This window comes from Podarcis erhardii (genome assembly GCF_964252035.2).
Source record: "Podarcis erhardii genome assembly, chromosome: 3".
In the NCBI taxonomy this organism is placed as follows: domain Eukaryota; kingdom Metazoa; phylum Chordata; class Lepidosauria; order Squamata; family Lacertidae; genus Podarcis; species Podarcis erhardii.
In genome coordinates this window covers 92,403,222-92,430,797 of record NC_138507.1, presented here as the reverse complement: position 1 = coordinate 92,430,797, position 27,576 = coordinate 92,403,222, and the positions used below count along the sequence as shown (strand labels likewise).

At 44.6% G+C, this 27,576-nt stretch overlaps 1 protein-coding gene and 1 long non-coding RNA gene across 2 annotated transcripts in view; one reads left to right on the top strand and one right to left on the bottom strand.

Annotated features, from left to right (window-relative positions):
• The window catches only part of PARP1 (poly(ADP-ribose) polymerase 1), a 36,111-nt gene extending 31,660 nt beyond the window's left edge, over nt 1-4,451 (bottom strand). Inside the window, exon 1 of the mRNA XM_081854152.1 lies at nt 4,097-4,451. Coding sequence (XP_081710278.1) covers nt 4,097-4,216 — 120 coding nt within the window. The 5' untranslated portion in view covers nt 4,217-4,451. The remainder of the gene's footprint in view (nt 1-4,096) is intronic.
• Nucleotides 4,452-11,819: 7,368 nt separating this feature from the next.
• Nucleotides 11,820-25,382, top strand: LOC309337607. Its single transcript, XR_014154427.1, has 6 exons — nt 11,820-11,867; nt 12,833-12,879; nt 13,965-14,104; nt 15,376-16,200; nt 24,128-24,252; nt 25,174-25,382. It is a non-coding gene; the product is annotated as an uncharacterized lncRNA (long non-coding RNA).
• The last annotated feature ends 2,194 nt before the right edge of the window (nt 25,383-27,576 follow it).

Below are 27,576 nucleotides of genomic sequence, written 5' to 3'. Positions count from 1 at the left end.
ACTTTGGTATAATTCACCCCACTCCTTAATATCACATACCAGTCCAGGAGTTCCTACTTCCTTCCTTTCCAGTCCCTGACTTAATGTTATGTTCAAACCATGTTTTATGACTTGTCTTGCTCCATGCAAACCACAATACGAAGCTATGTTTTCTTCTTGGCTTCTGATGGTTTGCAATGCTGTGTGAGTGCAGCCTCTTTGTCTATCGTCTTACTGGAGGTGCTGCTGCACAACTTTTCCATGGCAGCAAGTTCCAAACAAAAGCAAGGAACTAAATGTGTGAGAACAAAATCCATTTAATAAAAAAGTCCTGCTGACTAGGGGATCAGTTACTCACAACAGGGATCTGAAGTATCTGTGATGGGGTTACGCTTCCCCCTAAAGGACCAAGTTCTTGGTTTGTGGTGATCCTTAAACCTGGTGTTGGATACTCAGGTGAGCTCCATGGTCGAGTAGGGATTCAAACCATTGTCTCTCAGGTTCTAGTCAAACACTCTAACCACTGCACATCAGGCCATTTTTTTAAAAGAAGGCAGTTTAAGAACCATACTCTGTTAACTAGCATGAGTTCTGAAACATTCCCCCAACCACTGATGTAGTTAATGTAAAAGGGAAAAATGTAAAATGAGCTAGGGATTTCTGGGAGACAGTGAACAGTTGCCAAGCATCTTTTCCTCACTAGAGGAGGAGCAGAACCCATCAAAATAACATTGGGATTACAAAACTTAGAATAACTTGTTGGTCCCAAGCCCTTGTGCAGAGTAATTATTTAAGGAATTAATAAACAAGAATTATTTTTAAATTTTGAATACTATAAAAGTCTTTGAGGATTACCCAGCATATGCTAATTAAATTTCTATCATTTTCCAGATGTTTATACAGTGCTCTGTATGTTGACAGAGGTCTCTGAACCTTCCAAGAGAAATGCTTTCCATGTCTGATTTATGAATAATTGTAGCCACTAAATTCATAGCGGAAGACAATCTTTGAACATTGTCTTTTGAGTGGAGTAAGAAATCTGAAACCAAGGGACCTCTATCTGGATGCTTTTGCAGTTGGGAAAGGCTTGTGAGCAGACATGTCTTTCTGCTGGAGAAAGTTCACTTGTTTGCTGTTGATCTATGCCTGCCTGTTCACTTGAATTATTTGGTTTACTAGGCATTATCTTAACAGACTTGTTTCCAAGACAGTTATTCCTGCATGACCTAAATCTTTTGTTACCCACAGCAGCATGTGAGCAATCTATTTTTAGCTACAACTTTTTCTTTTAACAGAAGTCTGAGTCATTGCCACTCAGATATGCCTTCACACCTTTCAGTTCTTGTTGCATAATCTCAGCTGTCAAATTGGCTTGATCAGGCTTTGAAACACTGATTTAACGTGATGATAACCCAGAGCCTCCTTGGGCCAAAAAGCCATGTTCTCTTAAACTGCAAGATCAGCCTATAATTCCAGAGCAGAGGGGAAGCTCCTGTCATGCCCCCAGACTGGAAACTCATGTTTGTAGTCAGACATTAAAACACAGACCCCCAATTTGGCTGTAACAGAAAACTGATTCAAGAAACCTCAGAAGTACTGAACTGTGGCATATCAGAGTTGGGAGAGAGAAAGGGAAAGAGCGGGCACAAAGCTGGTGAATAATTCTCAGGCTTCATACACTGAACCATGCTTAAGTAATTGTAATATTAGTGCTATACCATTACAATGAGATGTGTTCACACATTCCATTCAGTGAGTATGCAACCTGTGAATACACCAGTAGTTGTAGTCTGTTTATCTGTGTACACAGTAGTTGCTGTACAAATCAACAAGTGTACATGTTCACAGAAATACTTGTGCATTGGTGGAGACAGTTTGTACTTGCATTCAGTGCAGATTGTCTATGGGCTACTCATACGTATTACGACTGTTTTCACCACCTTGTAATACTTACCAATGGTTGTGTTTTAAAGTCAGTGCAGCCTACCTTATTGGGTTATAATGTTAAGGTGCTGAGGCATATTTATTGGAGAACTAACAACAAATTTAGTAAGTAATGCTACAATCCTATAGACCAGTGGCTCCCAATTAGCTAAGTACTGCAGAGTACTACAGACCCCCTCTTTTTCAAAAGCCAAGCCATGGACTTTCGAAAATGTTGACAAATCTATGGTAGTTATTGTTACGTGAATACAGTGGTGCCCCGCAAGACGAATGCCTCGCAAGACGAAAAACTCGCTAGACGAAAGGGTTTTCCGTTTTTCGAGGTGCTTCGCAAGACGAATTTCCCTATGGGCTTGCTTCGCAAGACGGAAACGTCTTGCGAGTTTGCTTTCTTTTTCGTAAAACTGTTAATACCCGGGGAATCCGCGCTCCGCAAGACGAAAAAATCGCAAGACGAAGCGACTCGCGGAACGAATTATTTTCGTCTTGCGAGGCACCACTGTAGTGCTGCAGACCCCTGGGTGGGGAATTGGGAACCACTGCTAAAGACAAGTCTCAGGAACACAATTGCTCTTTCTGGTAAATAGGCATGCACAGGATTGAAATGCAAATTATTTAGAAGTAGTGTTGCCAATTCGCAGCACATGAGTTCTAAAGTGGTGCCTCGCAAGACGAAAATAATTCGTTCCGCGAGTCTCTTCGTCTTGCGTTTTTTTCGTCTTGCGAAGCACCCCTATTAGCGGCTTAGCACTATTAGCGGCTTAGAAAAAGGGGGGGGGGGGAAGCGAAAAAACGTTTCCGTCTTGCGAAGCAAGCCCATAGGGAAATTCGTCTTGCGAAGCGCCTCGAAAAACCGAAAACCCTTTCGTCTAGCGGGTTTTTCGTCTTGCGAGGCATTCGTCTTGCGGGGCACCACTGTACAAGTTTTCTCATCACATATCTTTTACCACTGCTGTTACAACATTTCAGAATTTAAAACTAAGCTGGTGTATTATCAATATATGCCTATTCATGATATTATTTTGTTACATGTTATTGATTGATTTCTATGGAAGTAAACTGTCCATCGATAAGGGAGAAGGGGGTTGCTAGTATTAAACATTACACACAGAACCTCTGCCAAAATTCTAAACTTACTGCCCTGGGCTCCTTTGGAAGGAAGGTCATGACACAAATGTAATAAATACTTGCAAAACGAGAGAAATGGTACCCACAGAGATCTGATGAAAGCGACAACAAAGTATTGCTCAAGACAAGGCAAGCTCTGCATAAAAAGCACAATTAAGTTTCCAGTTCTCATGCTTCTGGAGTACAGCTTGAAAACGTGTGACTGCATTATGTGACCGGGGGACTGGCACCTGATCTAATGTGTACCCTGAACCTAAACCAAGTCCCACAGAGTTTAAAGGAAGTTACTTTCTCCCTGTTAAACCCACAATATTTGTATAGCACATTGCCCATTTACCTGGGAGTAACAAGGTGCTTACTTCTCTCAGAAGCATGCCCTAAAGTCAACTCTCCTGATCGCCGCCAACCCAAGCGAGATCTTCAAGAGTGGCAACCAAGTTCTGATTTTGCACTTGGCGATCGGCTAGCTACAAAACCTGACACCGGCCACCCTGGGGCAGCTTTCCTCGCCGTGACTAAACCCACCCCTTTAGCCATCCGGAGGTGGCCGAGGGAGGAGCACGCGGATGACCAAGCCATGGCGCAATCCTACGGCGCGTGTTACTTTATTTTTATACAGCTGCCTTCAGGTAAACGTAGCCCAGGGCGGTTCACCACGTTTTACCCAGGCGCCGCTCCACTCCCCTGAGTTGCTCGGAGCTTACTCTCGAGTAAGTGTGCTTAGGATTGCAGCCTAAACCTAGACCTGCACGCTGAGCTGCTCTGAGGCAGCGGGAGGAGGAGGAGGAGAACGACGGGGAAAGCCCCTTCGCCCTGCAAAGAGCGAGACCGCGCAAGTGGGCGGCTTCTCCTCCGAAACCCGCATGCGGCACATGGCCGGGTTGATCGGACCCCGGAAGGCTGCTGCTCCATCTGGCTGCTGCCAGAAACAAAGGGCGGCGGCGGCGGCCCCTGGAGGCGCCCCTACAAAGGCACCTGCGCCTCTGCAAGCAACGTGGCGCGGCGGGGCTGCCCGGAGCCCGCGGCGGCTGGTCGGGCGAAGTACCTGCACCATGATGGCCAGGCGGAGCGAGTCCTTGGCGATGTTGTCGCCGCATTTCTTGCAAGAAGCCCGGCCGCTCTTGGCGTACTCGGCCCGGTACATCTTCTCTGCAGGCTCCGCCATAGCTGCACCAGCAAGCCCGACCGAAATCAGCTCGGGCTGAGGAGGAGGAGGAGGAGGAGAGGAGGCAGCAGCAGCAGCAGCGGCGCCAAAAAACCAGCCGGATGGCTTCTTACACAGCCAGGCTCCCGCCCCTCGGAGCCGAGCGCAGAGCGATCGAGCCGCGCCCCGTCCAAGCCTTCTTCCTTTCGGCGATCGATTAGCCGCGCCGCGGCCAGGAGTCCTAGGTCTCGAGAGCGACCCCCACAAACTCTCCAGGGAGGATGACGAGGAATCGTCGCGCTCGGCTGGCGGAGCCGCGAGGGAAAGGGCCGGCGGTCACGTGGTCGGCGAGGGCGTTCTAGGGAGTTGCCCTCGGCGTTTAAGGGCGTTCTCCCTTCTCCCTCGCTCTGCCTCCTCTGGGTGGCGGCACGTGCTTGCTCCTTTTTCGGTAGGCAATCCTTTGAGTAGCTGTGCCGTGACTGAAAAGCCCTTCCGCATGGAATGCTGCTAAAGTCAGGCTGCTGTCCTACGCGCGCATGTTCCTGGGAGTAAGAACCCATTGGGGTCTACTTCTGAGTAAATAGGGTTTCAGGTCACTTTCAGGTTGTGTAGAGCAGGCAAGCTTTTTGGGATGTGCGTGTTTGTGTGGTATGATCCAGTGTTTTGCTGTTACCTAGAAATCTTCCACGGTCAGTCCGGGAAGTAACTTTGTTAAGAGCAACGTTTCTTCCCCTGCAGATTACGTATTCTAGATTCCCCAAGCTTCCCCTGAAAATCAATTTCCTCAGGACATTCACATGTTATAATGGTTTACCTCAAAAATATCCTCGTGCATGAGTGAATGGTATTTCTGCTTAGCTAGGAGTTAGCATTATTTTTGTTGCGTTTAATTGACTTGTTTTTACAAAACATCTCTTTTTTATATTTTTTATTTTCACAATAAACATTACATTAAAAAGAACTAAAAAGACATAAAATAAAACAATTAAAACAGATATGTACACTCTTAATATTAAATCCATATTTTGGGATTTTTTTGAATCCCCTGACTTCCCTCCCCTCCCTCCCCTGGTTCCTTTGTATTATTTTCATTTATGCATGTCAACAAAGAATCTTTATCTCTAATTACCTCCTAATTTAAACATTGTCCATAGCGTTACAAGTCTTTTAAAAATCCTTCTAATGTATTTCCTTACATTGCTTTTGTATATATGCAATAAACATTTCCCATTCTTTTTTATATTTGTTTTCTAAGATTTCCAGTTAGTTTAGACATTTTTGCATATTCCATTAACTAAATTTGCCAGTCTTCCTTAGTTGAGATATCTTCTTCTTTCCAGTGCTGGGCTAGCAGTATTCACACAGCCGTTTTTGCTATACGCTTTAGGTAGATCAGCTCCTGTAATTCCTAATAAAAAAGCTTTTGGTTTCTTAACAAAGGTTATTTTAAACATTTTTTTCAATTCATTATATATCATTTCCCATTTTTAAAAAATAACCTTACATTGCCACCACATATGACACGTAAATTTTATGATTTTTACGAAACATCTCAGTGCCTTCCAGTGGCCTTCCGGATATTGCTCGACTACAACTCCCATCATCCCTAACTATTGTCCCTTCTGAATGGAACCAATAGGAGTGGAGTCTTAACAGCAACTAGAGGGTTACAGGTCTACTACCGTATAGAACAGCCCTTGATTTAGCACCAACTTCAGAAAACTTTCTGCAGAGACCTTCAGAGTTGTTCTCCCACACTATTAGGCAGAAGACAGCAGCTTTCAGTGCTAATGTCACAGGCTACTGGTTTTTGTATGTACACACACACACACACATTGGAAAGCAACCAAAATGGAGACAATGAAGTGCACCTCTGGGGGTGACGTCAACGTGCTGCGTTAGTAGCACCAAAGTAACATGCCTAGGGCACAAGCCTGGGCAGAGTGTATGAAGGTCCAGACAACAAGACCCCCCCTCTCAGCCTTGCTGATGCAATCAAAAGGAAATCAGAACAGTATGTTTGGCACCAGCTTGACTGCAGGAGTTGCTGGGAGGAGGCATACAGGGTGCCATCCAACCATCTTGGGGACTCTACTCCGGATTTGTGTAGGCTTTCCTTCTTGGCCTCTTGAAGGGATCACGTGAGGTAGCAGAGGTTAAGGATGAGAGTTCCTTCTAGATGGGCTACCTTCCCAGGTTGATAAGCCCCACCTGCTCTTCACTTAAGCATGTGCAGAAACCATCTTCTTGACATTGGTACCACTGTTAGTCTCATCCTTTGGTCCCCACCCTGCACTCAGCTCTCACTTGTGGCTCCTAGAATCAGTCGGCATGCAGCAGCGGTCACTCCCCGACAATGGCTTCAGCTGGCCGGCTAAACTAGCTGAGGGTAGCCAATGGGTCTCAAACCTTTGGTGAGTTAGGGACTTCCCCTGCATGCTTTTGGATAATATAATTGTTGTAGCACCAAATTATTATATGTATTTGTTCAGGAAATAGATGGATTAGGGAATTGGAAACTTTCTTTACAATCACCTTGAGTCTGCTGAGGACCTGATCTAAAATGCATTTCTTATGAGAGAGTAAAAATGGACAAAAGAAAGGCAAAGCATGCAAGGCAACTTAAAATTACATGTTCTCACTCCCAGTGAAAAGCTTCAGTTCCCAAAGGTGCTTGAACATAACTTGAACTGATAAGGTGACCTAAATTCAGCAGACGCAGGCTGCCCTATTTATAAAGATCTGTCATTGAGAGATAACCAGCAGATGAGTTTTCATGATGCATCTGTTAATTCAGGTAGGAACTGTAATGGACTCTTAACAGAGGTTTTATGGATAGAGAATTATTTGGGGGGGGGGGTTGTGTCCATTGCTTAAACTAACTATGTAATGAATATTATAAATAGGGAAATGCATTAGCGGATTTGTTTGATTTGGTATTGTGAAGGTAATTGTGTATTAATGCAAATATTATAATGCAAATATGCCACTACTGCAAATAACAACAGTAACAGCCTGCCACCAGTATACAGGTTATAGGATTTGGGTGAAGAACAACTTGTAAATAATTGAAGTAAGTAATAAATAAACCTGACTGTGATAAGCACACCAGAGGGTCATCTCACTCCCTTTCTCTACCATGAACTGATCAGTCAGGTGCTATATAGGAGGCTGGGAACAATTCTTGTGGAATCAACTAAGCATCAATGACAGATGGCCATCCAACCTCTGTTTAAAAACTTCCATTGTAGTCCCTCACCTTCCAAGGGAGTCTGTTCCACTATCAAACAGCTTTTACTGTCAGAAAGTTCTTCCTGATGTTTAGTCTGAATCTCCTTTCCTGAAACTTGAATCTATTAGTTTGGGTCGTCCAGAGCAGGAGAAAATAAGCTTGTTCCATCCTCCAAGTGACAGCACTTTAGATATTTGAAGATGGGTATCCTATCTCCTCTCAGTCTCCTCTTTACCAGGTTTCACATACCCAACTCCTTCCAACGTTCCTCATAAGGCTTGGTTTCCAGACCCTTGATCATCTTGGCTGCCCTTTGCTACACATGTTCCAGCTTGTCAATATCCTTCTTAAACTGCGGTGCCCAGAACTGGACAAAGTACTCCAGGAGTGGCCTGACCAAGGCAGAATAGAGTGGTACTATTACTTTCCTTGAATATACATGAAATAAATACACCTGCCATCCCCTGTATGAAGAGTCCTGTGACACTCCAGAACCAAAGAAGCATGCTCTGTTTTCCTTATCTGAAGAACCCCATAGGGCAGGCATAGGCAAACTCAGCCCTCCAGATGTTTTGGGACTACAACTCCCATCATCCTTAGCTAACAACCAGTGGTCAGGGATGATGGGAGTTGTAGTCCCAAAACATCTGGAGGGCCGAGTTTGCCTATGCCTGCCATAGGGGATACTGCAGGCACTCCCTAATCTAGATATGCCTGAACACTGAGCTATTTGGGACACAGAGTCTGGCTTGATGGCATCTTCTGCAAAATCTGCCTATGTTGGGAAGGGGAGAAATTTGATTACAGTATCTCTGCACTAGATGGCACCACAGCTACAGTTAAAATGTGGCACATATAGGAAACACTCCATGGTGAAAATGGAAGAGTCACTCTTGTATTCACATTCCTTCCTAAAGGCCAAAGGACCACCTTTGTTGAATATGACTTTGCATTGGCAGGTGTGTGTTTTTCTTAAATGATAGCAGGGCAGGAGCTGGAAGGAGAGAAAAGAGGGGGCAGAAAATACTCATTGCAGTGCAGAGGAAAATGGTCTAATGGTATTTTCACTTTTGCCATGTTCCAGATCTGAACTGGCCCCTCCAAGGATGTGATTTAACATTGATAGACACATGCACAATATGTAGTTTGGCCAAGGACATAAGTTCCAGGACGTCATTTTACAGGGACGGATTACTTGGGATGCAGGAGTATACCTGTGATGCGTGGTGTTTTTGTCATTTATTTTTATGTGTAAATATACAAACCAAGTAAGGGGAAGCAGGCAGACTCCCAGAGAGGCATCTGCTAGTCTTTGAAGCTACATCAGAGGCAACAGCATATGCCTGTATCTACCCAAGGCTACGTCATGCCAACCAGCAGCAAGCATTCAATCTGTTTTTCTCATCATTGCTTTTTAAAAATCATGCTTTGTTTTTTTTAAAAAAGACGTCAAGGCAATTCACAACAATTAGGTGAAAAGTTAAATAAGAGCTATCAAAAATACCAACACTACATTAAAAAAAACACCCTCAAATCATCAATGTAAATCAATGAAATATCCTGACGTTGACCTGGAATCTCTTGTAGCTTGAAGTTACTGGTTTGGGTCCTACCCTGTGGAGCAGCAGAAAGCAAGCTTGTTGCATCTTCCACGTGACAGCCCTTAAGATATTTGAAGATGGCTATCATATGTCCTCTCTGTCTCCTTTTATCCAGGCTAAACATCCCCAACTCCTTCAATTGTTCCTCATAAGATTTGGTCTCCAGACCCTTGATCATCTTGGTCACCCTACTCTGCATATGTTCTAGCTTGTCAATATCCTTAAATTGCACTGCCCAGAACTGGACACAGTATTCCAGGTGCGCTCTGACCAAGGCAGAATAGAGAGATATTATTGCTTCTTTTGATCAGGACCCTAAAGTTCTATTGATGCAGCCTAGAATAGCATTAGCTTTTTTTTACTACTGTTGATTAATCTTGTTGTCTGCTAAGACCCCTAGATCCTTTTCCCAATATACACCAGGAGGCTTAGTTTGGTCAGAATTGAGTATACACATCCAGAGTTAACACTATGACTAAAAAACAACAACAAACTTTACTTCTGGTCAATGAGCCACCATAGCGGCTAGAGGGCACGAAAATTTGTGTCCTGGTTTTTTTAGACTCGTCTGCTCATGTACTATATGAAACCAAAGGGGCACATTGGTTGCCAGATGTGATTTTTTTCAGATCTCCTACCCACTATTTCTCCTCCAGCTCCAGCCACCTGAGAGAATGTCAGAGCCTTAAAGGGCCAGCCCTCTGGCCTGAAGGTGAGCCCTACTCTACAGCCTTCCTTCTGGTGTGTTCCTGTCATTGCTGGACTGACAATGTGGCGTGGGTGGCATCTGGTTCTTTAGGGGGTCTCAAGGGTGCAGGATCTGGCCTTATAGGCCCTGGTGATCTGAAAGGTTCCTCTGAAAATTCTTAACCAACTGCCTCAGGTGCAGTGGTCTTCCTCAGCCAGCTCTGAGCCCTGACCCAGACCTAGCTCCCCATCTGGTGCCCCTGCAGCTTCCATCTCTGTGCCCAAATCAGTGCTGGGTACAGGGGTCATGGAGCTTTGAATCATTTGCTCCTCCATATAGTCGTCTTCAGCCCATATGCGCAAAACATTTTCATTATATTTTTGTTATTTGTCTTGGGAGGCTCACTTTAGTGCCATATGATGCCTCTTGTCTTCCAAGTGTGTTTTTTGCAGAGGACATCGCTGCCCTTCCACAAGGGACTTGTTATATTGATGAATAAATTAGGCATAAAGATCTGTTTCTCCTGCTTCCTAATTATAGGCATACAGCTGTTTCCTCTCTGTAGACGTGCACATTCTATGCACATCAGATTTCTGAGATACAACCACCCCTCCTGTTTGTAAATTTAACTGCTAAGAAGGCAGTAGAGTTATTGGCCTGTATGTGGCGTTAAAACCCATGATGCCAGTGTCAATAAGGCTGCTCCAGGTGGGAGGGTCCACAGTATCCCAGGTGAGAGATGGGGTAGCATCCCTGGATGTTTCAAGATTGTGACTTGGATCCAAAATATGTGCATCATCTGGACATAGTTGTCAACTTACAGATTTGAAAATAAGGGACCAGCAGCCAAAATAAGGGACCTGCAGCCTCACCTGTTCCAGGCACTCCAGTCTTCCTGTCCTCCTGCAGTCTGGTCAAACTCATGCTGGTAGCCTCGAGAACACTGTCCAACCAACTTTGTAACCAGAGGTTCCACTGAATAGAATCTGAATCACATGCACCACAAGGCCTATGCAGCCTCAACTTAAGATGGCTCCCCGGCCTGGCTTTGCACTGCAAAATTTGCAGCAGCACGTGCAACAAAATGGCGTCCAGCATTCAAAAAACCCCTCAGCTTGCATTAACTAGCCACACACAAGGCATGCAAGCTCCACCCCCCAGTCCCTGGCCGGCAGGGAGGGAGGGAGAGGAGCTACTTCCTTTGAAATTTAAGGGACATCATTTAAGGGACATCCATCAATAAGGGACAGCAGCGGGACATGGCGCTGGAATAAGGGACTGTCCCTTCAAATAAGGGACACTTGACAGCTATGCATCTGGAGCATGTGGGTATTTTGTATACTATTTTTTTTTATTACTGTACTGTGTTGGGTATTACTCTCCTTCCTGTTTAGTTCTAAGCTGGTTTTTTTAAAAAATTGTTTTATACACATTTGAATGGGCTTTTTTTTTGATTGATTGATTGATATTATTATTTCTAATTGTTTCTAATATATATATTTGAACTGTTAGTTGTTCTCTTGAGATGTTGTGAGCCTCTTTGGGCACATTTTTGTGGAAAAGTGGCATACAGATAAACAGATGATGATGAAAAATAAGCACAATATTACAAAATGGCAACCAGTCTCCAGTGAGCTCTTTTCAAAGGAAACCAGCCATTGGTAAGCACTGTGCTCATGGAACTTTTTCAGCACTATTAGAATTGGGGTGTACATCACAAATGTCCCTATGGGAAAACAATACCATATAGCAGGGCTTGGAGAGGCAACTTTTTGGATGTCACCTCTCTGGGGTTACTAACAATTCTGATGGAGAAACTAGCCCCATTGGCCGTCACTGACAATTCCCATATTGTGCTTTCCTTATCTCTGTAGTTGAACTGTGGCTCATTCTTGGTCCTTGTCTAATCACCCACTATATGACTAATCTGCATCATTCATTAAAAGGGCCATAAATTACTGTTGACAGGAGTGGGAAATGTGTGACAGTGTCACTAGCTTCTGTTGGCTTTCAGTGACAAGCTTTCAAATCTAGCAGTCAGTGTGATTCTCTTCATTCTGGTTCAGAAGCTGTTGGTTGCATGGAATGTCAGACAAATCAAGTGAAGATGAACTTTTCTGCTGGCAAAAGAAGCTGAACTTTGGGGTGGGGGTAGAGGAATACAGAGTTCATGTTTTATAACTCCTTCTTCACCTTGTATCCTATAGTTTATGATATTTGAGGTGCCTTTTTATAGACCACTGAACTCCAGTTTAATCAAACAGAAGCATAGGTGACTCTTTACAGGGACCAGTTTGAAACAGAAGACTCCCAGAAGTATCAGTTGATCAAAGTAAGACGATCTAGTGCTGGCTTGTGGGACTTCAAATAAAATAAATGAAAATAATAGCATTGGCTTTCTCTGAATTTAAGCAGGACTGACCAGGGCTGACTAGGATCAGACACTCTCTCTCTCTCTCTCTCTCTCTCTCACACACACACACACACACACACACAAACACACACAGATAACTTACAGGGTCCCATAGAGGGGGGTCAAACTGGGTCTGCCTGGCCTTCAGTCTGGGCCCAGTTTGTCCCCCTTCTATGGGACCCTGTAAGTTACCTCTTTGGCCCTTTTATCAGCTCATGTGGGACCAACATGGATAGCTGGTCTTGATGAATATTTGAGGTTCCTGACCCCTATGGTTGTACAGTGGTACCTCAGGTTACATACGCTTCAGGTTACAGACTCCGCTAACCCAGAAATAGTGCTTCAGGTTAAGAACTTTGCTTCAGGATGAGAACAGAAATTGTGCTCCAGCGGCATGGCGGCAGCAGGAGGCCCCATTAGCTAAAGTGGTGCTTCAGGTTAAGAGCAGTTTCAGGTTAAGAATGGACCTCCAGAACGAATTAAGTACTTAACCCAAGGTACCACTGTAATGGGCAGTCATTTAATTTTATCCTCATTCGAATTTTAAAACTGTATTTTAATCAATTGTTTGTGTTTTAATGTATTTGATATTTGATGTTAGCCGCCCTGAGCCCAGTCTTAGCTGGAGAGGGCGGGGTATAAATAAAAATTTACTTACTTACACTCCAAGGAATGGTGTGAAAAATTCTTCCTCTCTCATAAGACTAGGACTAGAAGACATCAAATGAAGATGAATGTTGGCGGATTGGGGTGAGACAAAAGGAGATGCTTCCTTCCACAGTGCATAGGAATTTGTTCTTGCAAAAGGTAGTGAGGGCTATTGGTTGGATGGCTTTAAAAGGGGATTGGACAATTGAATGGAAAATAAGGCTACTAGACACAATGACTGAGTTGTACTTTCACTGAATACCAGCGACAAGTGGGGAAGTGCATAAGGACTAGATGGGCCATTGGCTGATCCAGCAGGCTTCTTGATGTTCTTATGAAACAGTAATAAATGCAAGCATAGGAGGAGACCTGCCCGTACCCCTGCTTATATTAAGAGGTGAAATGGTGATGATGATGATAGCAACCACTGTGACCCACCAGGACAATTCTCAATAATAAAATAGAGTTTCAGGATTCAAATAGCTTCTCAATTCTTTCAGAGGAAGATCCGTCAGTCTTTGGCAGGGTGACTAAAAAAACAACCCATCCATAGTGGATAACATTAGCCTTATGGTTTATTATTTCATTTTTAATTAAACAAAAAGTCTCTGTTGTTCCAGCACAGGCTTGAATGGGTCACAGAGATTATTTCTCTCCCATTTCTTTGCAGCGGGGAGAAAAACCATCAGTTCCATTATTTGAACATGGCTTTTATATCACATCTTGGTCTAAGCATACCTAACTTCCTCAACCGAACCAGTGTGGTGTAGTGGTTAAGAGCGGTAGACTCGTAATCCGGTGAACCGGGTTCGCGTCCCCGCTACTCTACATGCAGCTGCTGGGTGGCCTTGGGCTAGTCACACTTCTCTGAAGTCTCTCAGCCTCACTCACCTAACAGAGTGGTTTTTGTTGGGGAGGACGGGAAAGGAGATTGTTAGCCACTTTGAGATAGCTTAGGGTAGTGATAAAGCAGGATATCAAATCCAAACTCCTCCTCCTCCTTCTTCTCATAAGGACCCTTTCATCATCTTGGTCACCCTCCTCTGTACATGTTCCAATTTGTGAATACCCTTCTTAAACTGGGGTGTCAAGAACTGGACACAGTAGTCCTGGGTGGGAGTGTTCCTACATACAAAGGTGCATGGTTCTTGGTGACAAGACTTGTATTCTGCACCTCTTGATTTTAGCTCTGCCACCTCCTCTTCCTGCGGAGTCCCTTCCACTGGTTGGTTGAAGACTCCCTCCGTTCCCCATGAGGCTCTGCTCTCTGCAGGAGGGGCAATGAAGAGAGCCATTAGTTCTGATTCCCCATCTTTAGTATCATAAGGTGAGGACTTCTGTCCTCTTTTCCTGGTCACCAGCCTTCAAGCCTCTCTTCTCCTCCTCCTCCTCCTCCCCTATCCGGGGCTGCCCAAATATATCAGATCCTCACAGAACCCAGGGGTCCATATCAATATCTGGCCTGTGTCAATCCTGTCATTCTTTTTTTAAAAGGGAAATGCTGTGTTTTGATTGATTTCCCCCAAATTAACCTTGATCCAAATGAAGGGGGGGAAACACAGTCCAGACATATTTTAAGCCAAAAATCTGTACACAGCCTTAGTTGTGCTAGAACAAGTGAGTTAAATAAGATCATGATTTAATGAGCAGGAAGAAGAATATCTCAAGGAGGTTTCCCAAAGTCTTCCTGGAAGAGGATACTATCCAGAAAGGTCGTGTCTGAGATTATGAATCCCAAAACCCTGTGAAAATTGGGTTGGAATGCCGGTTTCTATTATCTTGTTTATATTAATGCTGGAGCTCTGAACTTCACTGGTACAGGTTATGGAGGAGGCAGGGAGAATTGTTTCCTGAAAGAAACAAAACTTTGGCTCCCTATAGGTGCTGGGAATGGTCCGTGTTTCTAATTCTAAGGACAAGCTGGTATGAGGCACATGCAACGGGGAGGCCAGGGCATGTAGAAAATAATGTGCCCTACAGGGAGAATGCTTTGGTGTGGCTTACAGGCTCACAGCCATTTTGCAGTTTCCATAGAAACACAGAGGACATTTTGAAACAACTTGCTGTGAAAGTTGACAAATCCATGAAGCATTGCCTGCCAATGCCCTTGTGGTGTTCGAGTGCATTTAACTCTCTTGTTTTCATGTGAGGTGAATGGATGTAATACAAACTATCAATTAAAGCCTTTTGAAAGTTGGAAATAAAGAGACCAAGTGGTTTTAAAACAACAGAGGGGCGGAATTGTGAAATGGTATCTTTACTCTCACAAGAGCAAAGAACGGCTGTATTCACAGATCACGTTAAACCACGGTTAAGCTGGGTTTCACTGTGGTTTGATGTAAACGAGCAGCACGCTCAGGAATTCCTGCATCGCTTCTCCCCAGATCTTGGCCTTGGCAGGAGCAACAAAGTACAAGTCTTGGATTGTAGTATCATCGGAAGCTGGGCTCATGGTTTGTCTCCCCCAGACAAACTACATACTGCTGAGACAAGAACAAGTGTTGATTACTGTTTATGGTTCTTTGGAGAGAAGCAAACTACAGCTGTGAGTATGGACGACATAGTAATCCAAGGCTTGTTGTGTTTTGTTCCTCCCAGTGCAGTGTGGTGTGGCCGGGAGCTAAGAAGAGTCTGTCATCGCTCTCCCAAGCCAGTCCGCCAGCATTACCATTTTAAATATAACCGGCAGTGTGCTTTATAGTAATTGCAGCCTGTGTTTTTGATCTGGTGAACTTCAGGGGCCAACAATTAGAGCTATTTATTTGCTGTTTCAATGTTTTATGAGTTTTATTTTATTATAATGAAGACAGCAGGAGGTTGAGTGGCTGTCAGGGTCTAGCCGAGAATCCATATTTCCAAGTCTATTTTTGAGCAGACACGAAAGTTGGATCTCATCTGAAGCTGCAAGCACAGTTATTATGTCTCTGGAGACATGGCAGGCCTGCACCTGCTTGACGTTAAACAATGCAGCTTGATTCAGCAGCGTTCTAGAACTTGCCAAACAAAGAGTCTGGCGATCTCTATGGAGAAAAGGAATATTGTTGGCCACACACGATGCCTATATGCTATCTTCCATATCAGCAGGCCTCTGAATAATAACAGCCCCTAGGGAGCAGTTAAGACGATTGCTCTCATATCTAGCGAGAGAGCTTTTCATGCTCTTCCTCATCTCTTTGGCCGCTATAGGAAACAGGATTCTACTCAAGTAGACAGACCTTTGGTCCAGCAGAGTTATTCCATTTTCTTAATCCCTCTGTACTAGTTTAAGAGACCCTCTCCTCCTGTGTATAACATGTACTCCTAAACCAGCCTTGCGGATAAATAAACAAACCCACAAAAGGTACAAACTCCACCTAGCAGGCTGGGATGGATTACTCTGCGCTGGTCAGACTTTCCTTCCTCCATGTCTAGCATAGAAACCAAGTAGGCTGGTGAAGGAAGAATGGAATGATCCACACCTCTTCTGCCAGGCTGTTCACTCGCCTACATGGAATTTCGGGTCGCCTAGAACTACCAAGTACGGGACACAGGTGGCGCTGTGGGTTAAACCACAGAGCCTAGGGCTTGCTGATCAGAAGGTCAGCGGTTTGAATCCCTGTGACGGGATGAGCTCCCGTTGCTTGGTCCCTGCTCCTGCCAACCTAGCAGTTCGAAAGCACACCAGTGCAAGTAGTTAAATAGGTACCGCTCCGGCAGGAAGGTAAACGGCGTTTCCGTGCACTGCTCTGGTTCTCCAGAAGTGGCTTAGTCATGCTGGCCACATGACCCGGAAGCTGTACGCCGGCTTCCTCGGCCAATAAAGCGAGATGAGCGCCGCAACCCCAGAGTCGGTCACGACTGGACCTAATGGTCAGGGCTCCCTTTACCTTTACCTTTACCTTTACCTTTACCTTTACCTTTACCTTAGGGCTACCAAGCAAGTTGTGAAATTTGAGGCTGCCCTGATCTATTCTGTGCCCCTGTGCAGTTAAAGTTGCTGGCTGATATACTGCGCTTGAGCCAGATGGATGCAGAAGACAATACAAACCTTTGATGAACAGAATACAGAAGTGGATATAAAATGTCAGCAGCAGCAATAGCACTAATGAAATGCAAGAGAAAACTGTTGAACTGGATTAGGTTGTGGGGGTGGAGAGACAACGATCAAGCAGTTCTTTCAAAAACTGTCCTTTGTGGTTACCTAACATGCCTGGAATAAACTCCCAATTATGAGCTATTGCAGCAACATCTACAGGACCTCAAGAGGCTCCCAAATTACTAAACTACAGCCAAGGTCCCCTGGCACACATAACAACAAAAACAAAGGCAACAAACCAGAGGCAGAAATCTTTTAAGAGAGTTAAAATAGAAGGCTGCATTTTTCTTGCCCCTCAAGGGTTTCCAAATGCTGCCCCAGCAGCTTCCTAACACTTTATTTCAGCAACACTTTGAAGCTCTTTAAGAAAATTGGGATAAATAAGTGGCGCTGTTTTTTCCAAATTGCAGCCAATAAACTAGAACTTTTCCTACTTCCCTGCAGTGATTAAAGCCTGTAACCACAGCAAATGAAATGGCTATATAAATCCAGATTGCAAGTGTTACCTCCCTATAGGCGAGAAAATTAGAAAGGAAGAAAATCCCAGCCTAGTAACCCCTCCTCTGCAACCACAAAACATTTTAGCTAGAAAAACATAAGAAGTAATGGAGCTGCTGCACATGTTCTCTGAGCCGTTGCTTTATTTTCATATGGCTGAACTATTAAGGGAGATTACATTACCCCCCTCTGGGCATGGAAAGGTGTGGAGGGAATCGTGAGCAAGCTCTGCTCCCCTGTCATCACCTGCACATTCAAGCCAGTGGCAACTGATGCCCATTGGAACTGGTGGGCTGGAAGGCAGGGAGCCAAACAATAGGCAGAGCCAGAGCCAATGGCAGGCAGAAACCAACTAATTCTAGCAGACCCTCCAAGTGTCCCTATTTTCCAAGGACAGTACTGGATTTACGGAAGGCATCTCAGTTTCTGATTTGATCCCAGAATGTCCTGCTTTTCTTTAAAGGTAAAGGTAAAGGGACCCCTGACCATTAGGTCCAGTCATGGCCGACTCTGGGGTTGCGGTGCTCATCTCGCTTTATTGGCCAAGGGAGCCGGCGTACAGCTTCCAGGTCATGTGGCCAGCATGACTAAGCCACTTCTGGCGAACCAGAGTAGGGCACGGAAACACCGTTTACCTTCCCGCCGGAGCGGTACCTATTTATCTACTTGCACTTTGATGTGCTTTCGAACTGCTAGGTTGGCAGGAGCAGGGACCGAGCAACGGGAGCTCACCCCGTCACAGGGATTCAAACCGCCAACCTTCTGATCGGCAAGTCCTAGGCTCTGTGGTTTAACCCACAGCGCCACCCACGTCCCATTTTGCTTTTCTTTAAGATGTCCCTATTTTCATTGGAGAAATATTGGAGGACATGGAATTATGCAACCCCATAGCGGAGGAGATAAGAAGCTACACAACCTCTAGAAGACATCCGGAGGCAGCTCTGTATAGGGATTTTTAAAAAATGTTTATGTTTTTATAATTGTGTATGTTGGAAGCCTCCCAGAGTGGCCGGACAACCCAGTCAGATGGTTGGGGTATGAATAAAATAAAATAATAATAATAATAATAATAATAATAATAATAATAATACATCCCTATTTTCATCAGTGAAATGTTGGAGGGTATGTTCCAGTTTCTGTCCCCCTCCTCCTCCCTGCTTAGTTCTATAATGGCAACACTGAGTGCCACAACCTGGACTGGATGCAAATAAGATGGCAGGTGGCGCCTGTCTGGAGGCAAAGCAAGTTTGGTGGAACAATACCCAATTTGCCCTAATGGACTAGGCTCCATGTACTGTAGATACATGGGTGGATGGATGTGCATAGAGACCATCTATTTGAAGAGTGACCATTGGCCAAACGGTCTTCCCCTGAGTGGAAGCCACACCCCACACCCCAAGCAAGTTTTACTCCCTTTGTTGTAGCTTCACTGCATGGATGTCAGGAGACATCTTGGAGATGCAAGGAGATGTGGCAGTGCACAGCGAAAATGGAGCTGGCCTGCCCAGCTCCGCAACCCCCTCCATACCTTATTTCAACACATGGAAGAAGTTGTGTTCTCCCCACATCCTGTGTTATTAAAGAACACCCATATTAGACTCACCAGATGATATGGCATATACATTTTGTTTTCGTCGGGAGACACATTCTGAATGCACCAAGTAGGAAAATCTGTAATACATCTCATCAAAGCATTGAAGGAACAGAAGGACTCTATTGTCTCTCAGATGGCTTGCATAGTTTCTTAAAAAGCAAAGGGTAACACTTGTCTGACTGACACACTAAGCAGGGAATATTTCCAGCTCAATTAAGCTTTATGGGTTGATAAGCAGGAAATGCAGACACTTTAAAAAAAAGTTATGTGGGACATGATTTCAAATGCAAATAAGGGCACTTGCAAGCTGTCGTAAAAATCTGGACAGTAGAATGTCTGACTGCAGGCAACTTTTTTTTTTTAATGCTTCCACCCTCAGTGGTGGTTGGTGCTCCTTGTGGGGCCGCTCAAAGGCCAATGAGTGGTCACAGGGTTGCTGCCAAGTTGTTCTGGTTTTCTCCCCATCCTTCTCCCTTGCAAAACTACTGTGGGCACGTAAGTATTGCGATTTAAGAAATATCACCTAACTAAGAAGCGATGGGACGCGGGTGGCGCTGTGGGTTAAACCACAGAGCCTAGGACTTGCCAATCAGAAGGTTGGTGGTTCGAATCCCTGCAACGGGGTGAGCTCCCGTTGCTCAGTCCCTGCTCCTGCCAACCTAGCAGTTCGAAAGCACGTCAAAGTGCAAGTAGATAAATACTTCCGGCAGGAAGGTAAACGGCACTTCTGTGTGCTGCTCTGGTTCGCCAGAAGTGGCTTAGTCATGCTGGCCACATGAGCCGGAAGCTGTACGCCGGCTCCCTTAGCCAATAAAGCAAGATGAGCGCCACAACCCAGAGTTGGCCACGATTGGACCTAATGGTCAGGGCTCCCCTTTACCTTTAACTAAGAAGCATCTTACTCTGGTTCAGAAGGGGTCCCTAGTGTCACAATTTCTAGGGTCAGTTCAATGCCAAAGAAAATGTACGTTACTCAAAAATAAGCCCACTGAATTCCATGGGGATCGCTCCCTTAGAAGTACAGGATTGTAGCCTGAATTTGTTAACAGGACGCAGGACTGTTAACAAGGGACCTGTCACCCCATAGATTTCCAAATTTATGGGAAAGGTTATCGTGCTCTCCCATCTTACTCACTTCTACATCTTTCGCTTCTAGAATGTGGACTTGATTTAGAGATGATTTGAGAGTCATTAATGAGGGTCTTTGGGGGATTAAACTGATTTGGGGCAAGATCTGTTGAGAAATTAAATGGGGCAAACAAATTGTAAATCTGGAGCTGGATGCCAGTTAATTGAAGATTAATTGAATAAATTGCTGAATTGGATGCAACTGTCCGGCTGCCTTCTATATAACCTTTACTTTCTAAATATTCATCTATACATATAAATTAGCACTTGCAAATTTGTGTCTATACCTCTCCCCTCCCAAACTTTGAAGTGCTTAGCAACCTCCCTGTTTAAGATAATTTAAAAAATCTACTTTGCAAGATAAAATATTCTATGGTTCTAACACCAACATGAGTAGTTAAGGCCGCAATCCCAACCCCACTTACTTGGGAGTAATCCACATTGAATTCAGTAGGACTTATTTCTGAGTAGATGTGGTTAGGATTGCATTTTAAATAGTTGGCCACATGCGTTTTTCTCCTGCATTGACAAATTTGTCTTTTCCATCATATTTTGGGAATTCATAGCCATAAAATTAAAAATCAAGCTTTTGTCCTGTGAGTCAAGTAAAACTTATATCAAGGGTGTTGCAGAAAATAACAGTTCCTGTTTGGGTATATTTTTAACATATCCAGTGCTTCCCCCACCTTCCTCCTAGCAACTACTTGATGAAAATGAGCTGTGTTGGAAACACACTGTGGAAAATGACTTTTTGGAGATTAAAAAAAAAAAAGCCCCTCTCCTGGAAAAGCATAGTTATTATCTAAAAGTAGTTTTGTTACACAGAGTGTGCCTATAGAAATTTTAACACAAAGGTCGTCAACCGCCCGTACATTGCCAGCATGTGAACAATTTAATTGCAATAATGACAACGTGCTTTCTCTAAAGAATAAATTGTAGCTGCAGTAAACGAGGTCTTGCAAAAATAATGCAACTGAGCAACCATAACAAACAACTATTGTGGCAAGAATAATCAGGTGACCCTGTTGTTAATTCTGAATCCTGCTTATGTGACCTTTCAGGGATGAGGGGCTGGGGGTGGATTTGACACCGAGAAACTGAGATCATTATTCGCGGCTGGTTATTAGAGTGCAAAAGCAGGATTCTGCCATCTGCTTGACTAGTTTGCTTTCCACCTCGATCCTCCTGTGGAGATTGCGGAGTTCCAGCCTTTCCCCCTCTAGCTTGCTAGACACCAAATGGACTGCAAAGTTGTAGGCTGAGTAAAATGAGGACTGGCCCTTGTCTGATGGCATCTCAAGCTTCTGTTTGCTATCTTTGCTTATCACAGTTGCCCCTTTGGAACAGGGAGGAGAAGAGAAGGTTCTGTGACAGCAGAGAGTGGGGGAGCAAGTGGCAGTTTTTACAGATCACTTTTCTGATCTGGAGAGCCAGTCCAAACCACTAGGCTGTTTTCTGACAATCCAGAGGAATACATGTTGTTGTTTAGTTGTGTCCGACTCAGAGCACGCCAGGCACTCCTGTCTTCCACTGCCTCCCGCAGTTTGGTCAAACTCATGTTTGTAGCTTCGAGAACACTATCCAACCATCTCATCCTTTGTTGTCCCCTTCTCCTTGTGCCCTACCAGCTGTTGAAGGGCTGGTAATTTGTTGTTGTTTAGTCGTTTAGTCGTGTCCGACTCTTCGTGACCCCCTGGACCAGAGCACGCCAGGCACTCCTGTCTTCCACTGCCTCCCGCAGTTTGGTCAAACTCATGTTGGTAGCTTCGAGAACACTAGCCAACCATCTCGTCCTCTGTCATCCCCTTCTTCTTGTGCCCTCAATCTTTCCCAACATCACGGTCTTTTCCAGGGAGTCTTCTCTTCTCATGAGGTGGCCAAAGTATTGGAGCCTCAGCTTCACGATCTGTCCTTCCAGTGAGCACTCAGGGCTGATTTCCTTCAGAATGGAGAGGTTTGATCTTCTTGCAGTCCATGGGACTCTCAAGAGTCTCCTCCAGCACCATAATTCAAAAGCATCAATTCTTCGGCTGGTAATAGGTTTAATAATAACAACTAGAGGCTGTTGTCCCTGTTTGCTCTGCTTGCCAGACCCACCTACCTGCCAACCCCTTTCCCTCACACCTGGCCAACTCCTCCTCCCTTTATAACTGACCAAACCCTACTCCCTTTATGTTTTGCCCACTCCCTGCCTATCCCCTCACAATTCACTCCAAACCACTTCCCTTCCCTCATAGCTTGCCTCAACCCACAGTGCCTCACACTTTTAGAGGAAGGTGAGAGGCGCTTTTTAGAGGAAGGTGAGAGGACTGTTTGCCAAACCACTCTCTGAAGTGCCTTCCACCCTCCTTTAAACATCACTATAGTGATATTTTCCCCTCTGGACTCCGCCTGCATTGTTTAAGTGACTTTGCTGACACCAGTGTAAGCTTAGATTTGATGGTTTTGTGGGGATCCATTGTGAAAATCATGCGAATTCAAGAGAATCCACTTGAGTTCTATGGGATCTCACTTTTATCCTAACTACGTGGAAAAGCAAAAGGTATTTGTCTCTGACTCATGAGCTTGCTTCCTCACCCCCATCTTTCTTTCTGCAGGGGCTGCTTTCTCTCTGGGTTTTTGCTCACTCTCTGTCACCTTATTTTTTCTCTCTCACACAAGCACCTCTGTCATTCCCATCTTTTTCTCCCAAGCAGCCAATCACTTCATCTTCTTCCTCTACCATCCTCCATTAGGGAATTTTTTGGGTTGCACTGACTTCCTCCCCTGACTCCCTTGGTTGTCATCTTAACCCCGTACTCTGTTGCCCTATTCTTCCCCCTACCCCGTCATAAGAATTGTCTGCTGGATCAGACAAACAGCCCATCTAGACCAGCATATATTCTCACAGAAACTGACCAGTTGCCTATGGAAAGCCCCAAACCATAACCTGGGGTCGTCAGCACTCTACACACTTGTGATTTCCAGCAACTAGTATCAAAGGTGCACTGCCTCCGACAATGAAGCAGAACATACTCAATGTTGCTAGAAGCTCTTTATAGACTTTCCCTCCATGAATTTGGCCAATCCTCTCTTTAAAGTCATCCAAGTTGGTGGCCATCTGTCTTCTGCTCCACCCCCATCACTGTGTCTTCCTCTCCCTGGTCACTTCAGACACTGCCTGTTCCCACCCCCACTCGTGATGCAGCTGCAGCAGTATCCCTCTCCTCTCTCACAATTTTGCTGATTGTGTCAGCCACCATCTTTATTTCTCAAGAATGCCTCTGGCCCCCATTACTTTCCTCTTTAATAGCCTCTCTTAATTGCCTCAGAGTCAGTTTCTGTTCCCACAGGTGGGGGGTGGCAGTTTTAAGTACTGATTTCCTCTTGTAGTTCCCCCTCCTTTTATTTTTATAACAAAATAGTTATTAAAAACAGCACTTTAGTTGTTTTTTTATCACCTATAACTGAAGCACTTAAAATTACAGGAAAACATCTGAAAAGGAACCTAATATCAAAAATGTGTTCACTCAATTATCCTTGATTGTATTTTACTGTGCTTGACTGGCGTATGACTCAGGAACTTCTGTATTGCTCTGCATTTATGTGCTGTGACATGATGTTTTATAATAATATGAATGTTATTTATTCATTTATTTGATCCATTTCATTCCAGGCTTTCCATTGTCTAAATGTGTTAGACTTTAATTATGGCTTCTATTTAAGCTGGTAAAACGGCAATACATTACAATACAATGACTAATGGAAACATAGAATCACAGAATTGTAGAGTTGAAAGGTGGAGAGTTTAAAAGCTCTTTTTGCCCTGTGAGATCTTACAAGAGCATCCCAGAACTGGTGCTGGGTCCTTGTCGTGGGTATGTCTATTTTTATTATGAGTAAAGATTATCTAGTATGTCCCTAAGGACAGCCAATTAAACCTTTTACTTCATAAGCCAATTTCTTGGTCTTAAAAAATAATTACCATAGACACCAACATTTCTCTTAAAATTATTTAAGATTTTATTGATTACAACAGGTTAATTCTTTTTGGTTTGTTTTTGGTCTATGTCTAGGATACTGAATATGGAGCAAGGTTATTACATAAAGATAAGATACATTACCAGAACCTGGAGCAGGAGAACCTTCCTCAGATGCAGCTGAGTGCTGAAGGAGTCTGCTCTTACAATCTAAACATAGGGTATATATACTCATAATTCACTGAGAGTGAGAAATGAGAGTGAGCTTTGAGAGTGAGAAAGGAGAGTGAGCTTTGAGAGTGGTAAATTACGTTAAAAGAGGCACCCCCACATTCCACAGTGCAGAATATTAACTATGGGATGAGGATAGGAGCCTACTTTACCCCAACCCTTGTATCAGAAGAGAAGTATATATGTTCATGTGGTTCTGTCTAACCTACTAAAAAGGTAAAGGTACCCCTGCCCGTACGGGCCAGTCTTGACAGACTCTAGGGTTGTGCGCTCATCTCACTCTATAGGCCGGGAGCCAGCGCTGTCCGGAGACACTTCCAGGTCACGTGGCCAGCGTGACAAGCTGCATCTGGCGAGCCAGCGCAGCACACGGAACGCCGTTTACCTTCCCGCTGGTAAGCGGTCCCTATTTATCTACTTGTACCCGAGGGTGCTTTCGAACTGCTAGGTTGGCAGGCGCTGGGACCAAGCGATGGGAGCGCACCCCGCCGCAGGGATTCAAACCACTGACCTTTCGATTGGCAAGTCCTAGGTGCTGAGGCTTTAACCCACAGCGCCACCCGCGTCTAACCTACTAGCATACAGTAATTCAAGGTGAGCTATTAGAGGTTAGGGTATTAAGCATTGAATATATCTGTCTATAATATGCAGGCAGCGGCATGCTCTAGAGCAGTGTTTCCCAACCTTGTGCCTCCAGCTGTTTTTGGACTACAATTCCCATCATCCCTTGCCACTGGTCTTGCTAGTCAGGGATGATTGGAGTTGTAGTTCAAAAACAGCTGGAGGCACGAGGTTGGGAAACACTGCTCTAGAGAATATGAACTGAGAATGTGAACTGTCTTCTTAGCTTGATACTGTATGAGGCAGCTGTTCTATGAGTCACACTAATTTCCAGTGCCTTTTTTGAACAGACTGGGCCATCTGCGCAGACGCGAACTTCCTGGAACAGAGGAAACAGCCGGGCCAGCCGTAGGTGGGCGAGTGTGACGATTCATCGGTCCCGGAAGGGAGGACAGAGGACCAGCACTAAAGTGTTGGATGCGGTATCCCTCAGATAGGCGAAGGATAGTACCAGGGGGAAGATTGTGCTCAACCCACTGTCGTGTGGCCGATGCGTCGGAGAAATTGGTAGGCCAACGCTGTGTGTCAGGGACCGGATCAGGACTAGAGGGAGCAGAAGGTTGTTCCTCGGATTGATCCGAGTGATCCGATGTCTTGTCCTGTGACATCCTATACAGCCCATGGCAAGTTGGGGAGCTCAAATATAAAATACAAATCTGTTGGGCACCCTTCCTTGAGGGGAAGGGCCATGGCTGAGTGGTAGTGCATCCACTTTCCTTGCTGATGATTCCTGGTTCGGCTCCTAGCATCTCCAAGTAGGGCTGAGAGACACCTTTTTTCTGAAACTGAAGAGTGACTGCCAGGCAGTGTAGGCCAGGCACAGGGAATCTTTGGCCCTCCAGATGTCACTGAACTGCAAATCCCACCAGTCCTGGTGGGGAGAAGAAATACATCTGAGTGGAATTTTCTGGTCTGTGTTAGCGAAATTGTTAGAAATCCCTAAGCACTGACACCAAATGCCTCCTTATCAGTCCTACAATGCCAGTTCTGGTGAGAACCAATGAAATACACTCATAGTCGAGTAGTGATTTCAGACTCAACAGACGCCTGAGTTTGGGATTATTTTTAGAGGTTTACCGAAGGTTTCACTTTGAAAATAAACAAAATCTGAGCCTGTCGGTAAGGAACCTACTGAGAGCCTGAAGGAGACTCAGGAGAGTTCTCCAGGTAGAAGAGAAACCAGGTCTGAAGCAAAACACAGTGTAGTGAATACATGACAAGATTACTTCAGCTACACATGTAGTGTTAGAGAAGCTATTCTGTTTGAAGAACCCAAAGGGAAGTGGTTCCTTTCTGTGAGGAACATCTTTTCTCTTAGGACATATCCACACTACAGATTTGAATCAGTTTAACAGCCATTGCCTGTCCCCAAGAAAAGGGACAAGGGGAACCAATGGCCCTCTAGATGTTGTTGGTCTCCAGCTTCCATCAGCTTCAGTTACCAGGATGATGGGCACTTTACTTCAACCACTTCTGGAGGTCCTCTTTCTCTGAGCTAAGGATCTCCAATAGAGGATTCTCAGCATCAACCTCCCAAAGCTCCCATTCCCCACGTTTCTTGATGAGGACAAGCTGTAGCTAAAGGTGGGGTAGAAAGAATATAGGGTGGTAGCATAGACAAGATGGAAAACGTTGCGCACATATAAGCTAAGCCAGGGAGAGGATAATAAGGCTCGTCCTCTGCCTTGCTGCAATGACAACACAATAGCCTTGCAAGAAAATTATGTTTGCTTTGATTTATGCCACAAGTGTTATTTGTCTTCCCCTTGTGCCTCATAATTACTAGCAGTATTACGGCAGCTTACTGGGTTCTCTTATTTAAAAAAATTAATGTTGAAGTGGGGCATAAGCTCTGTTGATTGTCAATGCAACATGACAGAAAAGCCACCCAGGTAACCGAATGCTGAGGGCACAATTGATTTTCTGCCAGAGAGTCTACTGTTCTCTCGCTGTGTTCTCTTTTAAAATGAAAAATACAAGGCCTCTCCTCATGTTTTATTGTTGCTGCTTTTCCTCAGGACTGAATTTAATCCTGATAACTCAGATGTTAGGCTGCATATACTCTTTTGCTGAAAGAGAGCTTAATAAGTCTGTTGGCTATGAGCAGGGTGCTTCCTTCCAAAAATCCAGATTAACTATAGCTCTGAATTCTTTACGGAACTTTTAAGGTTATCATTCATTTTTATGTATAACCTTTCCCAAGTGCAAAGTGCTGTTAAGAATTTGAAAATATGGAAGAGCACCGACCTCATTTCATACTGAAATTCGCTTGATGGTGATGAATGAGGGCGAAAGGCTTGCTGGAAGCATTTTGCCTGTCTCCCCTCCCCCCATGTAGCACTAGAACCCCTGGCCATCTAATGAAGCTGAATGTTGGGCAGACAAAATAAAGTACATCTTCACATGGCGCATGGTTAAGCTGTGGAACCTGCATCCACAAGAGGCTTCAAGCCTCAAATGAAGAGGACTGAGAAAAATCCTCTACAGAGAATGGGCACATGTTGCAAAATATGTTAAGAGGTTCCATAGCTTCATACAGTGTGTGGATGGTGGGAATATTCAGAGGTAGTAATTTTATTTAGTTTTGGTGAATAGGGTTGCCAGCTGACAAAAAACCCAACCCATCCTGGCATGATCCTGTAGCTTTAAAGCCATCCTGATGTGCAGAAACAATCAGGGACGTTTTTCATAGC